General features: G+C 33.6%; 1 protein-coding gene across 16 annotated transcripts in view; it reads right to left on the reverse strand.

Annotated features, from left to right (window-relative positions):
• Window positions 1-18,362, reverse strand: part of Ppfia2 (PTPRF interacting protein alpha 2) — a 454,825-nt gene that overhangs the window by 368,530 nt on the left and 67,933 nt on the right. For 11 of the 16 annotated variants that reach the window (XM_074084029.1, XM_074084040.1, XM_074084032.1 and 8 more), the window contains one exon: window positions 7,892-7,945. The exons of the other annotated variants lie outside the window; for them this stretch is intronic. In XM_074084029.1, coding sequence (XP_073940130.1) covers window positions 7,892-7,945 — 54 coding nt within the window. The remainder of the gene's footprint in view (window positions 1-7,891; window positions 7,946-18,362) is intronic. 16 annotated transcript variants of the gene reach the window in all.

Genomic DNA, 18,362 nt, shown 5'->3' on the forward strand with positions numbered 1-18,362 from the left:
ATCCAATGTCAAGAATTTGCATTTTGCTGATTCATGTTTTCCTGACTCTATGCATTTTAAAAAAAGTAACTCAAACAATTTCTTTACATTCTGGATGATGTTTTGTTTGTTTGTGTGTTTTTTCTTGTTTTTTTTAAAGACAGTTTCTTAGGATTGAGCTAAATGCTGACTTTCAGGCTCTGGACACCCAAGGAGGGAAAAGAGGAGAATCCTATTCCACCAAATTCAAATGAATACTAATGGTAGAAAAGAGGGAAATCATCAGAATATTAGTTCCTTTTTCCTGAGATCACAGGAGACAAAGGATCACCTCACCGAGGTCCCTGGAGAAGCACCAGCAGCAACAGTTTTGGTCTGTACATAACTCTGTTGTCTTAGATTGTCCTGGAGATTGTCAGATCCCCCTCCTTAGAAGGCCAGCAAGGCACAAAGACTCCTTTTTTAAACAGCCAGGCAAGCTAGGATAGGAGCCTAATGTCATTGACTGTGAAGAGGTATTTAGCTGTCAGGCTCATACAGAGTGACTGGGGATCCCTGAAAAAGTCACCCATAAATAATTTTGAAAAACACACCTAAAACTGATTTAAATTTCATATTCTGAATAACTTATAACTTTTGCAATTGCATTCAAACTGATGTACTGTTGTATCAGCTAGCTTTATTACCTGCTAAACTATAAAATTGAAATACTTTTTGAAAGATCTTTAATTTACTTTCGCCCAGATTTTAATTTAATGCAAATTATCTCTTTAAGAACTTATTCAACCTTTCCCTCAAAATAAGTCTTCCAATAAAATAAAATACCCCCAAAATATGATGATTATTTGTATGTAAAACAATTTATCTATATACCTCTTATTTTCATTATGCTTTAAAATTGAACAGTTGGTAGCCAATTACAGTGCAAAAGTCTATAGCACTGAATTATTTTTTATGTTTTCTAAAGTGCCTAGAATAGTACCACATACCCAGTAGCCAAAAATGTCTACTCAATAAATCTTTATTTTTTATTTCACTTTTTCACATTTTAATAAGCAATTATATGTGTAAAGCTGTATTCATCAATCTATTTTTTCAGAGACACATTCTAAATTATAAGAACCTTTGATAAAAACTTTAGCTCTACTTTATTGTGTCAAATAAAAGCAATCTAATTAGAAGCCAGCTTCTGTTTAGCCAAGAACTCAAATGACTACAAAAAATTCTATTTTCTGTGGGATATGCATATTTATATATATATATATATGTTTATAAATGTTATATGTTTTATATATTGGTATGTTTTATAAAACATATTCAAGTATATATCAAAATCAAATGTGAATATATTAAAAATACATAGAAATACAAAAAGAAAGGAAGGGAAGAACAAAGGAACAAACACAAAAGTTTATAATTTTAGTGGCTGAAAGGATATTCACATATTGGACAAAAACTGTGATAGCTATTTTGAGGAGCAAAGAAAGATGAAGTAAAATAATTCATATTGAACTTTATTATATAACCAGGTAACTGAATATATATTAATATATTCCAACATGTCTTTCATTATTAACAGAAGTAAAGTATCTTTGCTATAAAATAAGTTCCCAGTTTATTCTGATAATCATCTCTATTTTATTCATATATTGGTTTTACTTCCAAAACTTTCCTTTAAATACATTTTAATAGTTATTAAAGATTATCAGCAAGTTAAAAGAAAGATTATTTCTAACAGTGAGTCATTTCATTACTCTGAGATTCTCAAATGATTTGACAGATACTAGAAAGATCTTGTTTCTCACATATTTAAATCCATTTACCATCAGTAAAACAGCATGCAAATAGATCTCAACATCACTTCCCATGTCCACTAATTACCTAAGCACAACTTCCAGGTGTTAGTCTAGAATTCATAGCTTGTCTACATTCACTTCATATTAGTATAATATTTCACGTCTACATATAATATAACATAAACTTTTCTTTCTTTTTCTTTGGGGGAGATGCTAGAGATCAAACTCAGTTCTTCACAAAACCAGGCAAGCTCTCTACCACTGAGCCACACCCCCATAATTTGAACTTTTTATTGCAGGAAATCACATTGTAATGTACCACTAAGTAGTGTGATTGTGTTGAAAGTACAGATGCTTTAAATAGTTCTAATTTGTAACAATTAACAACAGTGAACATTTAGAGAGCCCTTGCATGTGCCAGACACTGGTCAGAGCAGTGTCATGTGTGAACTCATTAAATGTAACCACTTTGTGAAAGAGGTTCTATTTTTATCCTCATCACACAGTTCAGCAAACAGAGGCACAAGAAATAAACATAATTCATTCAACATTGACACATACCCAGCAAGAGCAAGAATCAAATATCAACTTGAGGCAGACATTTCAGAATCCACACTCTACACTACTATGTTTTACGCAACCTCTCATGGATTACAAGACAATTCAAATAGAAGGCTTACACAACATGCAATTTATATACAATATTGAATATATTCCTAAAATTTTAATTATAGTCTGAGCTGACTCTGTATGTTTGGTATGAGTTATTTTGGAATTATTTTCCTAAAAGTGACCCTTTGTCATCTTTGGGGGATACACAAAATGTTAACCTCTCTGGACCACCAAGCCTCCTGAGCATATTTTTCCTACAGTAGCCTCTGTTTTCTCTTCTCTGTCTTACTTTTCACTGTATCTTCCTTCCCCTCAAACTTCCCACTGTGCCTTCCGAAAACTCTGCTTTCTGAGAAAGAGTCTTCCCTTTATAGTTTATCACTTCTTTGAAAGAATTCATAGAGAGTTCACTATCACTTTAATAGAAATGGGTTTAAATGGCTTCATGAATTATCATAATTTCTCAACTCACTACTCATATATTGGGTCTGGAATGCCCTTAAGAAACCCATTTGTTAAAGGTGTTATCCCAGCTTGGTGCTTTTGATAGATAATGGAAATTTCAGCAAGTATGGCCTAGCAAGAAAACTTCTGGCCATGGAGGGGAAGGGGTGGCCTTCATGGGGATAGTGGGACCCCAGCCCCTTCTTCCTACTTTCTTTTTTACTTCCTGACAATGAAGTAAGTGGATTTGTGTTCTGCCACACAATTCTACCAGGATGTGCTGCATCACAACAGGCCCAAAGCAACCTGAAAACCCCAAAAGCTATGTGCCACACCCACCTCCTCACTTGGCAAGTGTCCACTCATCCTACAATTGTCAAGCTAGATACTATTTTCTTCTATTTGCCTCCTGAGCTATCCAGCTCCTCTGTATTTCCACCAATGGAGTATATGATCTTCTTACTTGGATTTCATTTCACCCTGTGCCTACGTGATATTGTAATTGGTTTTTTACCAAAGTGTCTACCGTACTATACTTTAAGACTCTGAAGTGCGGAACTGCATATTTCTAAAACCTCACCAGATACCTAGCACATAATAGACACTCAAGTATCAACTGAATTTTTTCTAAACAAATACGAAAACAGAAGATTTAGATTTAGATTGAAAAAAAGCAAATTAGATCACAATTCAGATTTACATTTTTATTCCTCATCTCTTAAAGTAAGCAAAACATTAGCATTTTTGAATAACCAAATAAAACAATCATGTGGAATTTTAAAACTTTAAGTCCACTTACAGCTTGAAAAATAAATAGCCTGGTATAAACTGCACCCTTAGGAGACTGAATTTTTGAAAAAATTCTGTGGTGTGTGTACCCAAATTGCTAAGAACCATCAAGAAGCTATAAAATGACAACAGAAAGTACAAAAACACAGAATGTTCAATTCTGGTTCCTCAGTGGGGACAAATTAATAAAGCTGAAGAATGTTCAGGACAGTGTGAACATCAGGCCCAGAGATGTATTAGTGGGGATTAACTTATTCATCACACTGTAGAAAAAAGAGAACCATTATCATTTGTCAAAAAAGAAACTTGAAAACAATTAAAAAACCTACTTTCTTCACAATGTACCCCCAGTACAACAATATTAAAAAAATTTAAAAATAAGCTAAAACACAATCTTTGGAATCCAATAAGCAAAATCAAGATTTGGGAACTCTACAGGAAAACAATCTAGTTTCTTCAAAGACAACAAAAGCAAAAAGAAAATAAAAGTAATAAATCAAAGAGTGGAATTGGTATCTGTAGATTAAAAAAGGCTAAGAGACATAATCAATTGCAGTGTTTGAGCCTCATTTTAATCCCATTTCAAGCTAACATGTTCTTTGAAAAATAAGTTTATAAAATAAGAGAAATGTGAATACTGTTCAGAGCTCTTCAGACACCAGGTTCCTGCTTTACTGTTACATAATAGGACTCATGAATTCTATCCTACCTGTTCAGTTTCCAAAATCCTCTTGGCTATCTTAAGCTGAGATCCTTATACACTCTGTCCAACCTAAAGGTTGACTGACAATTTGCATACCTGAGACACACTGTGTATCAGCATGCACCAAATTATGGCAAAGCAGTACATAGTCATCGTTCGGTTCCCATGGGAAATTGGCTCCAGGATCCTCTTCAGATAATAAAAATCCATGGATGCTCAAATCCCTTACATAAAATTGCATACCATTTACATATAAACTATATATACCTTCTCTTTAAATCATCTCTAAATTACATGTACTGCCTAGTACCATGTAAGTGCTATGTAAAATACTTATTACACTGTGTTGTTCATGGAACAATGATAAGAAAAATGTCTGTACATGTTATGTACAGATGCATTTCCTTTCATAAATATTTTGATTTGCATTTGGTTGAATTCACAGATGTAGAACACGTGTATGGAGGGCCAAATGTATTTTTAAAACTTTATTTAATTTTAATGTTACTTTTACATTGTATCTATCTAGTTTCTTTCCTTGATTTTTCTCTTTGAATATATGCTGTTTTTACACCAAAGATTAATTGAACCCCAGGCCTTGTACATAGCAGGCCAGCATTCTATCACTGAGCTCCATCCTCAGCCCTGTGATACAATTTTTATGAATGGAAAGCATATGCTGAATGTAGAATATCTTTTGATACAAATTTTCAGAGACAACTTTAAGTTATATTTAACGGGTATCTTTTCTCAGTGATAGGTTTATTTTTCTAGGATAACAAAGTAGTTTAGAAAAGTCCTCGAGTTCTATTTGCTGAAGCAGTGATTTCTGGCTTCTGAATTGAAGAACATGCTTCTTAAAATCCTTTTCAGAAGAAAGCCATTGTAAAATTTCTTGAATTACCCCTGAACATCACAAATGAGTACTCTCTTTCATTATTAGCATCAAAACTGAGATGACTTGAAATTTCAGAAATCCTTCTTAACATTTATTATTAAAAATATTAACACAAAGTATTCCTGGAGTTCCTACTATTTATTCTTACCAGATATGCAACTTTATTTATAATGCCATCTAAAATTTGACACCATCTTTTAGACATGCCTTTCTATTTGAAATAATATAAGCTTCATAGTTTTTTGAATGCATTGGAAATAATACTTCTATGTATGTACCCGGATTGAAATTTTTAATTCTTTAATATACTATTTACATTTCAAGATCTCTCTGAATTTTCTCTTATATTAATGAAGAAATTACTTCACAGCTATGCATCCTTGTGAGAGCTCATTCCAATCAGTCAACACTTTATTCCATTCAATGAATAAAAAAATTAAAGAACTTTGAGTTTATCAGTAAAAATTTCATGAGAGAATGGTTACAGTAATACATTTCAACCATTTCTACAAAACACAAAACTTTAGAAATGGATAATAGTGTTTGGTAGTCTATTATGATATTTTTAAGGGAGGAAAATAATAGACATCTTCAACTGGATTTAAAATATGCATAATTTCATCAGTATTTCCTGACTTTCAATTTTCTAACTTGGAAGTAAATCCACTTTTTTTTTCACAAGGCTGAGGATTGAATCCTTGGCCTCTCACATCCTAGGCAAGTGCTCTGTCATCAAGATACATCCTCAGACCCAAAGCTTTATTATTAAATGAGGGAAGTAACTCTGGTTACCATGACCATTTCATTCTCATACATAAGCTTCATAAAGAACTAAAGAAAATGACTCTATTACATAAGCTCTGGCTTTCGCTCCAGGTAATTCTTTAACCATAGGAGACACTAAATTACTTCACAATAATGAATCCACAGATGCCCAAATCATACCCTAATATTTCTAAGTTTTGCACTTAACTAAAATTAGAAAATATGCATTATCATTGAACTTTGGATAATGTAGGCATCAGTATAAAATATCCACTATTATGGCACAGTAGATTCAAGAAACAATCCTTAACATCACAATACTGTAAGTTGTGTCTAAAGAAAACAGTATATGGATAGTGGAAAGTAGAAACTAATACTAAAAATAGTATTGCATATCTAATACTTAGGGATGTGTACCATTATTTACTTTTGTCTGCATGGAATGAAGTTGAAGTTTGCCTTCAGGGCACCATTTTTCCTTCAGATGACTTTTTTCCACTTGTCAATGGTTTTGTTTACAGCTAGATCCTATGCCCATTCAATCTTCCATGTCTGGAAACATACTTTCTTAAAGCATATGTAAAGCTAATTTAATATGTAAATAATGGACAAGATTTTTCTCATCACTTGCAGAAGAGAGGTGTTTTGTTTTGAACAGGGAACAAATCCTTTTTAAATTAGATAATCTATAATTGAATTCTTTCAGGAATCAGTGAACAGGTAGAATATTTTAAAGGAGGTGGATTTACTGTTCTGATATAAACTGAATTCTATGTACAACCACTGTTCAAGGCAGCAGGTGAAATTACAACACATAAGCAGTCACCTACAATACTGAAGTATAGTGCTGGCCAGATAGCATGTCAATGTATTTTCTGGGTTGATTGCCTTATGCTGCAATGTAATAGGTTCAGTGGATAAATATAAGTAGTTATCTGAAGCCAATATACTGCTCTTTAACAAATACAGATGTAAAACAAAATGAAGGAAAGGAACAGTAATATGGTGCTTATCTCTACTTTAAGAGCAAGTTGAAGCTTAAACAACATCATGAGACATAAGAGAGAGATAGGAAGATGGGAAAGAAAGTTACCATCAAAAGTCATCTTTTTAATATCTCACTTGTGTTTGAATGGAATTATGTACTACACCTAGATGCGTACATGAGTTGCAGCTAAAAACAAACAATATTTAATTCTGTATGTCCTCGTTAAACTTCACCATGCTAAGTAAAAAGCAATGACAAAAGTTTATGCATTGTTTATTTTTTAAAAAATAAATTGAATCTGTCTTATTCATTTAGTAATATACTTTCAATTCAAGATGATATTTCCAATCTGAAGTAACAGGAATGTTATCTTAATCAATATTTTCTGAAATCAGACCACATAGAAAGGACTAAAATATTCTAATCCTGGAACATCAAGGTCCACTTACTGCATAAAAATAATCCTTAAAAAATTGAGAAGACTTTCTGTAATTGTCTAGGAACTTTCTGAGATAAGTAGGAAAGAAACAATATCAAGAATCAATGTTATTTATATCATGAACATAATTATTCACCATAACTAAAACAGTGCAACTCACATCTTACATTCATATTTAGAATGGCAAACCCTTAAGTTAGTGTAGCACAAGAGTAGAACATAAATTATTAACTTACTCTAAGGAAGCTTTATTCCTGTTTTTAGTGCCAATAGTGGAGATGAATTTTATGAGTAAATACAACTTTTTTAAAATTCCAGATCACACCTCAAATCAAGTTCACACTTTTGTATTAGTTAATACAACAGCTATTTTTCAAAAAGTACCTATATGTGACAAATAGTATACAGCAATTATCTGATGATGTGGAACACACACAATTCAATTCAATACTTAAATTTAATGAAAAATCTAACTTACCGGTGGATCAGCCCCCTTAGAACCAGCCAGCCCTCCTGTTAGGGATTCGATATCCTGAAAAGGGGAGAAGCGTTGACTGTAAAATTCTATTTGACAGCAGGGGACATTTCCCAATCCCACAGTGTAATATTGCTTTTTGCTGCAAAGCTAGGCCACAATATTTCAGTTGTTTTTTGTTTTTTTGACAATCATGCTACACCAAACAAATAGTCTGTCAAGAAACCTAGATATTGTCTCCAACTCTTTATGGTCTTTAATGAGGAAAACACATAAACAGGCAAATTATTCTTGAAATATGCAAAGAAAATGATTCTATACAGGAAACCAGATGATTTGTCTTTAAAGACCTAAAGTAAACACAGAAGAGAAAAAATTATAATTAATTATTTTCAAGAATATTAATCCAGTGGAAAATACTTAAACCTACAAATTTTTAAAATTATAGTTCACTCTGTAATTCTATGTAGAAGATATAAAGAGATACAGATAGATTAGTTCTTCTTTTCCAAAGATTAACCCCTAATTCTGAATCAGTAACCATAGAAGGTCATGCATGAGTAATGATTATCTTTGTCAGAGTTATAAATACAGAAATGAGCGATATTATAGAGACTGTGACCTATTTGTAATGACAACTATAACTTAGCCTTGTCAGTTGTATGGGTTTGGTGTCAGGTTACATCATACAAATTTTTCAGAAGGAGCTAGAATTTCAGATTTTAAAGTTAAATCTCACAAGTTTTTAATGTTTGCAATTGATTTAATTTTTGAACCACATTGCACCACTCAGGAATGAAAAAACAAAACAAACACAAGCAAAACAAAACTCCAAGAAAAACACAGACATAACTATCTGTTCAAAGGCTGCTGGGTAGGACTTTGGTGCTGCCTTGACGATTAATCCCCTTTGTTAAAAAGACTCTTTCTTGTGATCCTGATCACTTATCTTTCTGCATCTAGTTGAAGAGATGGGAATATGGAACCTGTGGAAATAGAGTTGCAGTATGAAAGTAAAAAAGAAAAATGAAAAAATCATGAAATAGAAGTAAAATAAAAAATAAGTGCCTATGATTGCTGTAACATGCAGTTAGAACTCATACTAATTTATTTGTGACTTAATCACATTATATTTCACTGGGTCCTAACCCAGTCCTAATCTTAACAATGCAATATGGGGCTGAGGTAATCATGATGGAAATATTAATGGCAGGACAAAAACAAGGGAAGATATTATCAACAGTTCCATTTGAGGAAGTGGATTTTACGGAGGAACTCAATGGAGGATACATTTTGTCATATATATTCTACTAAGGGTCATAAATGATAAGGTAACCACAGGAAAAATTGACAAGAAAATCATTAAGTTGTGTCCTATGCAATATATCTGTATTGTGTATATAATTTATATCTATATATAAATAGATAGATAGATAGATATAATTATAGATGTAATTTATACCCATCCGGCATCCTTTTTGAAGAACTTCCCCTTTTTTCCCCATTCCAGTTTGAAAACAATCTTTTTAAATTGCTTTGAATTTTGTAGGACCATGCCAGAAAATAAAGGCAATATAGAATTCAATAAAGACTACATCCTTGACTTTGTCATTTAAGTAATATTTTAAACTAGATGTTCCCTTTCTCTGCTAATCAGTTTAAGATAGCTTTCTGGCTCTCAAAAAACAATGTATCCTAATCAATATATCTGAATCTTTAGGTATATTTTACATAGGACCCAACCTCTCCAGCCTGTTGAAATTCTTTATTCTAACACCATGCACACTATGGAGAATCAAATTATATAAATTATCTGGTCTTTGATGTGCTTTAAAATTCTTATTAAATCATCTAAGTATATCACGTCCTTGTGTTATAAAAGTAAAGCATGCAGCACATTTATAAATTAGCAAACAAAGTGAGTATACCTATTGAATTCAAACATAAATATAATTTTAAAATGTTTTAGAATGTCATGGAATAAAGTGAAAATGTTAGGTAGTAAAATGGCTAAATGATTAAAATTAAAGAAAATAAAACATATAGCCCACTGCACCATCTTATAATATCCTGTTATGATTATGACCACAGTGAAGTTCTAGTCATTAGAATGATTATTACCCAGTACTTTTCAGATGAAAGAAGATGATGTTAAGTAGACTTAGAGATAATGCATTCCTTTTTCATGGGCATGGAACAACATCTACATTATATTAACAATAGAATTTGTAATTGAGCTTTGAGAAATAAAATAGAGAAATTTATTCAGATAACAAGTATTTTAGGAATATATTTGATGAATTTTTCATATTTCAAAAAGTTCTAGCATGAAGACTTACTATCATAGATAAGCTGTACTAATTTTCAGATTTTTTAAAGTTTTTCATGATAGTCATGTCTTGAGAAAAATAAGGTAAAAGAATTGAAAAAGTAAGAAAAAATATTGATATTTGTGTTTAAAACATGATAATTTCAAACAAATTATGAATTGCAGCTCTAGTGCATGCACAGGCCAAGTGCAGTGGCTTAGACCTGTAATCCTAACTACTTGGGATATAGAAATTGGGGGCTCACAGTTTGAGGTCAGTCTGGGCAAAAAGTTCACAAGACCCTATCTCAACCAATGACTGGGTAGGGTGGTATGCACCTATCATCCTAGCAATACAGGGATACACAAATATAAACATCACATCCAGGCTGTCTCAGGCATAAAACAAGATTTTATCTACAAAATAACCAATGCAAAAAGGGATGACACATTGGCTTAAATGATCCAGAATGCCCACAAGTGTAAGTATGAGTTCAACTATCAGTACCACCAAGAAAAAAAAATAAGGACAATAAATGCACAGATGTATACTCTTATCTCTTCTATTCATTGAATTGTAAAACGTTTTTGAGCTTAGGCTCAATTTTGAGTATCTGTTGCAAAAGTATGTCCTACTTGGATGGAAGCCCAAGTTAAACATGGCTTAGGACTTGATGCAAAAGAATGTTTTCCAGGTGTGACTAATGAACATAATTGTGTATGGATGCATTTATGTAGTGAAATTAATAGGAAAGATAAATAAGTCCTTAAGGAGCTTTCAACATACACATTGATAACATAGCTCTTAAATGACATATAAAGGTTAGTCTTTTAAATGGTTGTGTATAATTTATTTATGAGTGTGAAATCATTGATGAATGTGTTTATATTGTTATTTAAACACACAAGTAAAAAACAAAAAAGAGTTATCAAATAGAAAAACTTCCTAGAAAGTTTTTTTTTAACTTAAATAGTGTCATTTTTTAATTAAAACATTCAAAACAAACCTTTATCTCGTTCTAGGTTATAGAATTTATTTAACTATATTGCATACCTTATATATGCTATCGCTCACAACTAAGAGCTAACAAATTAACTTATATCTATTGAATGTTTACTACTTTTTAAATACTTTTTAAATACTGTAGCTATATTAATCCTATAGTTGCCTTATAAGTTAAGAATTTCTCTCTCACTCTGAGGTTAGATAGTGCAATCAATAGAAAAGTATATAACTATTAAGAAGTGAGGTTGCAAAACATGTTTGCATGACTCCAATCCTGTTTTACAATACTGGTACAGAGGAACAGCTTCACCTAGGAATCTTGGTGACTCAACTGCATTGCTATTGTCCATGTAAGCAAGACTAAACAAAAAGGCCCATGTCCAAGTGGAATGTCTCTGTGGGCCTTCTAGAACATGGCAAGGTAGGCAGTGTTACGAAGAAATTCTGCACAGCTATTTCTCCTTTGACTCCCTGGCATTAGAAAGGAATAGGAGTTTCCCCTTCACCTTTTCTCATGTGGATTTCATCTGCAGAGCATAAAACCACTTTGATGCAGTGTGTGAAGTTGGCTCCTCTCTGACAGATACCTCTCCTGTGGCCTGTGAACTGGCATATTCAGTTCATTGTTTTTCTGTGGGGTTGGGAATAATGGCCAGATTTGAATGAAGGAAGAAGGTGCCTATAGAACAAAGTTTGAGGAGCACTCTGCAGTGCCTTTTGTGGTTCATAAAGTGAGCGACTCATTAAATTTTGTGCCCTTAGCACCTTATTTGTCTTAGCCTCATCTTGTCCCTTCCAGAGACCTAGTGAGCTAACAAGCTTTCAGCCTTCCTTATGCTGCTTGTGTAAGTAACAACCTAAGGAACAAGATTTGATCCCATTAACCTTAATCACTCAAATCAATAGAAGTATGGCAAGCCAACCCTACCTATCCCATGTTGTTACTTCTAAACACCGTGTTACATATTCTCCATTGTGCACATTGCTATCATCTGTACAGAGCAAAATAAACCAGGATCTATTAATTATATAATTGACAATATTTCTTGAGAAAATATTAGTAAGGAAGGTTTCACTTCCCTCTCCAAGATATGTAATACCTAAGTGTGGTTATTAGCTTGTCCTTTATACAAGCCATATAGAGTAAGTTTCTTCTAACATGCGAAAGCTCTGCTCCTAGGATGGAAACCTGGGGAATCAAGGCTGGTCCATGAGGTAGAAGTCTTAAAGCTTGGCAAGGCTGAGTTCCAGGAAAAGTGAGGGAATCAGTATCATAGCTCTATGTAGCGTGAGATTCGAGAACATCTGAAGCATAGCATCATTTCCATGTATGTTTAGAATAAACTCCACATTGCACCAAATTCATGCTATTTGTTTCATAACTGCTCCCTTTGAAGCCCTGCTCAAGAATTGACAGAATCGATTTTTCCCTTGACAGATACTGTGAATGATGGAGCCATTGGGACTAATTGTGTGGTTTTCAATATTGAGTCCTTGGATTCCAATGTTATCCTACTTTGTGTACAGATGGGAAAAGAAATACTGGGATTTAAAGTCCTTTTCAGGGGTATTTCTGGATCCTTAGTTTTGTACTTGAAGAACATGACCAGCAAATTATGGTAAAGGAAAAGATTATAAAAATAGTTTTGCATCAAAGACAATAAAAATATAGAAAATCAGGCTGGCAAAGAGATTCAAATTGTAGAGCACCTTCCTAGCAAACAAGTGGGCCTAAGTTAAACCCCCAATACCACCAGAAAAAGAAAAACAAAATCTGAATGTGTTTAGATCTTCAAGCTGGGCGCTGGTGGTTCAAGCCTGTAATCCCAGCTCCTTGGGAGACTGAGATTGGGAGGATCATGGTTTGAGGCCAGCCTGGGAAGGGAGTTTTCAAGACCCTATCTCAACCATAGTTGAGCACAGTAGCCTGTACCTGTCATCCCCAGCTACATGGGAGGCTGAGAACAGGAAGATCACAGTTCCAGGCCAACTCAGACTAAAATGTTTGCGAGATTCCATTTCAACAGAAAAATGGTGAGCATGGTGGTGTGTATCTGTCATCTCAACATTGGTGGGAAATTTAAATTAGGAGGATTTATATATATATATGTATACATGTATGTATATGTGTGTATACACACACACACACTCTCTCTCTCTCTCTCTCCATTATGTTTGTAAAGAAGCTTACAAAATTTCCTTTTTCTTCATTTTCTCTTGATGTAAACTGCTATTCCCACTACCTCACTACAAACCTACCATGGCTACCAATGGCATCTAATTGTTTAGATACGATTGCCACCATTCTTTCACCATTTTTTTGATCAGTAAGCTATGCTTGACACAGTTGACCATTCAATCTTGAAGGTTTTTTTCTCTTGGTTTTCACTTACTTTCACCCTCTACATGATGTTACTTAGTACCATGGTTCTAAATACTGTGTATGCTGATGAATTCTGAATTTGTATACTCACCTTCAACTTATCATCTGAGATCCCATACTGTCTACACTAATCTCCATTTGAATGTATTTTAAAACGTATTTTTTTATTGTCATGCTGGGTGAAGGCACATTGTGACATTTTCAAATGTTCTTGCAATATATCAGATATATCATATTTGAATTCACCCCCTCCACCATTCTTTTCCCCACCTCCATCCCTGGAACAGTTTCAACAGGTACTAGTTGATGCAAAGTCTAACCTATTTTCCACCTCAATTTCTCCTCTAAATTAGCTCCTGACCCAGTGATTTCCAGATTATTAAATGACATCACTAGTCACTCAATTGTTCAGGATCAAATCCATCAGCAAACCCTATCAATTCTATATTAAACATAGAAGTTTAATTTGACTACTTCTCATCACTGACACTCTTACCATCCTAATTCCTTGAACTTTATCAGTAATATTTCTCTTACACTAAAAACAGATCTCTTTAACTTGTCTATGAATTTGTTCTTGTCTCCATGCTATATTTTCCTCATAACAGACAGAACTTTATATTCAAAATGTAAATTAGATCAGTTTGCACTCTTGTTCAAAGCCCTTCAATGGTTTCCCACCAGTCTTAGAATAAAACTTAAGCTTTTTATTATGTCCTGCCACACCTTGTGTCATCTTGCATTTGGTTGTTTCTCTGATCCTGTCTTTTTATTAAGATCTTCATGTAAATGACAATTTATTAGGACATAATATTCACCTGCAGATATTCTCCTGCCCCTTTACTGTTCACTTGTATGGGTTTTTTTTTATTTCAGCACTCTGTTTATTAACATTAAGTTTTTTATCCAATAACATTTCTGCTTAGTCATCCATTCTTCATTAAATCTAAGCATAAAAATGGACAGTTTTCCCTGGGTGTTTGGATTTTCATTTCTAAATATTCCTCTGTCTAATAAAACTTAGATTAAATGAATCCATCATGATTTTCTCTCTTTTTTGTTTTTTTTTTCTGGCAGTACTGGGGCTTGAACTCAGGGTTTCATGCTTGCTAAGCAGGTGCTATTACTACTTGAGCCATTCACCACCCCTATGCTTTTCTCTTGATGTATTGGGTTTTTTCCTATTATTAGCATAGAACAGTTGTGCAAAGGAATACATTATGATATTTACATTTGTGCTTACAATATCTTAGTAAGATTTACCCCCTCTATTGTTCTCTTTTCTCCCTCCTTGCTCTGATCCTGTATTTTTCAATGCTCTTTCTTGTGCCATCCCAGACACATCAGTCCCATTACTATTATATTTTTTCGTGTGCTTTGAATATGGTTTTTTTTTGTATGTGTGGTACTCCAGATTGAGCACAGGTCCTCATGCTTGCTAACCAAATGCTCTACCAATTGAGCCACTTCTCAGTCCTGCATATACATTTTAGACTACCAAGGATGCACTTTCCTTACATACTTTCCTAGTTAATTCATTCATTCATTATATTCAAACCTCAGCTGCAATATCAAAACATCAGATGACTTTCCCTGTTTAAATCTGTCAATGCTTCACCTGAAAAAAATGGCACAGTCAAAGAATTTATAGAAGAGTGTTTAGTGAAGGAAAAATTTACAGAAGTATGGATAGATCAGAGGAACTTTGAAGTACAAAAATTAGCAGTAGCTGAACATTGTAACACCCCAACCTAAAACAGTTCAGTGTAACAACAATGCTGTCCAAGTACAAGAGATGAACCCTTATTGTCAGCCTCTAGCAGAGCATGTCACAAAATGGGAATTTAACAAGTACTTTTTGAATGAAAGACTGGCTGACTGAACAAATAAAGCATGTAATTGTATTTGGATTACAAAGAAAAAAGCTGAAGCTCAGAGTATATATGATAAAATATTTATTTTATATGAATGTATCTTTTTGAAAGCATAGCTCAAGGCAATCATGTTTGTGCAGTGAATCTTTATAAAATGTCCAAATGAACCAAAATAATAAATTACTTGCCCAAGATCACACAGCTGTTGAATGCTGGAAAGAAGCTTTGAAACATGTGTTATAATCCTAAATTTAGGGTACTTTGTATTCAATCCTACATCATGAGCTATCCTCCTTAGCAGAGCAACAGAGCCCTTAAGTCTATATGATCTTATGTTAAGATGATATATTTCTATATTTGACTGTATATCTAGTTCATAGGAGAGAAAAATGCAAAATGATTGAATAGACAATAAATAAAACATCACATTTATCTTCTGATAAATACTTCAGATTAAAGACCTGATATCTTAATCAATGTACACTAAACAAATCAGTGCTTTAAAAATTTTACCTAACATAGATAAGCAGTTCAAATGTATTAACCTAAAAGCAACAATGCTTGTTCTTATGTAACATCTGAAAGTGTGGAGCTCCACAGCACAGAGGAGGAATAACAAAAGGCAACATTTCTTTTAAAAATTATTTTGCTTTCTACATAGTCCTTAATGGAAACAGTATTTCATCAAAGAACACCAGCTCCTTGAGGCAAGCATCCAAATAATGAAGCTGAGTTTGTTAATGAGCTATCTTCCTCTTGTACCAGACTTAAGCAGTTATTGTTTCTTTGGCAACTTTACAGGGTAGATTTCCTTAGAGGGAAAGAAAATGAAGGACACACAAACCAATAAATCTTTCCTATGGAAGCCAAAAGGAGCCCTACTTAGTCATTCTTTAATTTTTTTAAATGGGAAATTACTTTCTCTTTCTTTACTTTGAACATAGTCTATCCCAAATTTGTATTTTCCTTGAGCTTTACCATTAATTCCTTCTGAAAAGAGTGACTGAGTACATACAGTGAATGAGGCACTGGGCTGTTCATGGGAGGACAGGAAGCTAAATAAGTCAATGTCAAAGATTTCACAGTATTCAGGCTCTAGTTGGGAGTCAGAATGACAGACAGTTTTGTCAACAAACATACTGTACATTTAATCAGTATGAAGTACCCCCAGAAACCTAGCATACAGAATCCAGAGGCTATGAAATGCTCTCTGACTTAAGCATTTTTCAGTATAGGAGCAAGCCAATCTGCAGAACAACATGCAGAAAAACTCTGAGAAATGAAGTGTTTATGTTATAACAGAGAGGGCTCATAATAGTGAATTGTATAGGGTGACAATGAATATTTTATACTTTCAGAATTGTATTTTGTTTTGGAATGTATACTGGGTAACTGTGTTCAGGAACTTGGTTGGATAACACAATTACCATTCATTGGACATTTACTGTAGCAGACCCCACACTAAGAGTTCTATTGCCTCATTAAACAGCATCTTAGCTCTCTTAGCTGTTATTATTTCCACAATTTTTAAGATGGTGAATCTGGGTCTTTAACAGTTTAAATGACTTGACAGAGGTCAGATGGCTGATAATGGTTTAAAATCAAATAGGCTAATTCCTGAGGCAATTCTTTTAAACAACTGAACAGGACACCATGTTTCACAAAACCTGCAAGTGAGCCTGATGCAAGCTAAGGTTTGATAGCTACTACTCCAGGGTGACGTGATTCTAAAGCAGACATGTACAGATTACTTCTGTACTCAGAATTCTAAGTAAGGTCCCCATTTTTAGGAAGAAAAGCCATCAAACATCTTTGTCCGTGTGATTTTCATACTAGTTCTGGGCTACTTTTCTCTCTTCACTTTCACCACTTTCTCAGAATAAATCTGACTTTCTTATCATAATGGACCTGGCACTTCCTTATTGCTTCTATACTTCACCACAGATTCTTCTGTCCAGAAAGCACTCCTGTCTCCTGAGTAATTGTCATTCATCCTTTGATCTCAGTCATTTCTTCCTCTCAGGTGGTCTGCCTGAGTCCATCTTGCCAAGGAAATAGTTCTTCTGTTGCTTGTACAGCATCTTTCACTTAACTCCGTCATACCTTTTACTAAATCATTTTAAAAACATTGCTTTATCCATTTACTTTGGCATTCATTTGAGAATTAAATCACTTTGATATTTTACTTATCATCTTTGTATCCTTGTTATCACAAAGCACAATCAATAAATGTTAAAGGGATTTGATAAAGTAATGTTCAATTGAGCCTAGGAGAGGATGATCGATTGGCTGAAATTAGTACCTGGGATCACCTTCAGATATGCATTATCCCATATTAACAGCTTTACATTCTGGTTATATTTTGCTTTGGTTAGTGTGAAACAGACATTAAGAAACTAATTATCCTTATGCTTACTGAAGGTGTTGAAGTTCTGAAAAATAAGTGATATGAAGATATTTTTGATAATGCAAAAAAGGTACTGTCCCAAGGGACTGTGACAAATACCTTCCAATTCTACCTCAATCCTGCAAAATGCTGCACATGTGTGAGAACAGATAGCTCAGTGATCAAAAGAACAGCTTCAACCCTGGCTTCACTATTTCCTAGCTGCACCACCTCCAGAAAATTGGTTGGTATTCCATACATAAAATGAGTTAAATCTATGTCCTAATACTAATTTAGGAAGTCTTTGGATTTTTAAGCATAACAATTAATTTTAATTTGATAATTCATAAAAGGTTACCTATTGATAACTTCTAGCAACCTACCAATTCATAGCAGCTATTACTATTCACAGAATGATATATAGGTACAAACTAGATTATACACGTATAAAATAACAATAGGTAATGGATGTAGATTAAAGACATATGTTGAAACAGATATGCACTATAATGCATGT

Source organism: Castor canadensis, chromosome 8 (assembly GCF_047511655.1).
Source record: "Castor canadensis chromosome 8, mCasCan1.hap1v2, whole genome shotgun sequence".
Classification (NCBI taxonomy): domain Eukaryota; kingdom Metazoa; phylum Chordata; class Mammalia; order Rodentia; family Castoridae; genus Castor; species Castor canadensis.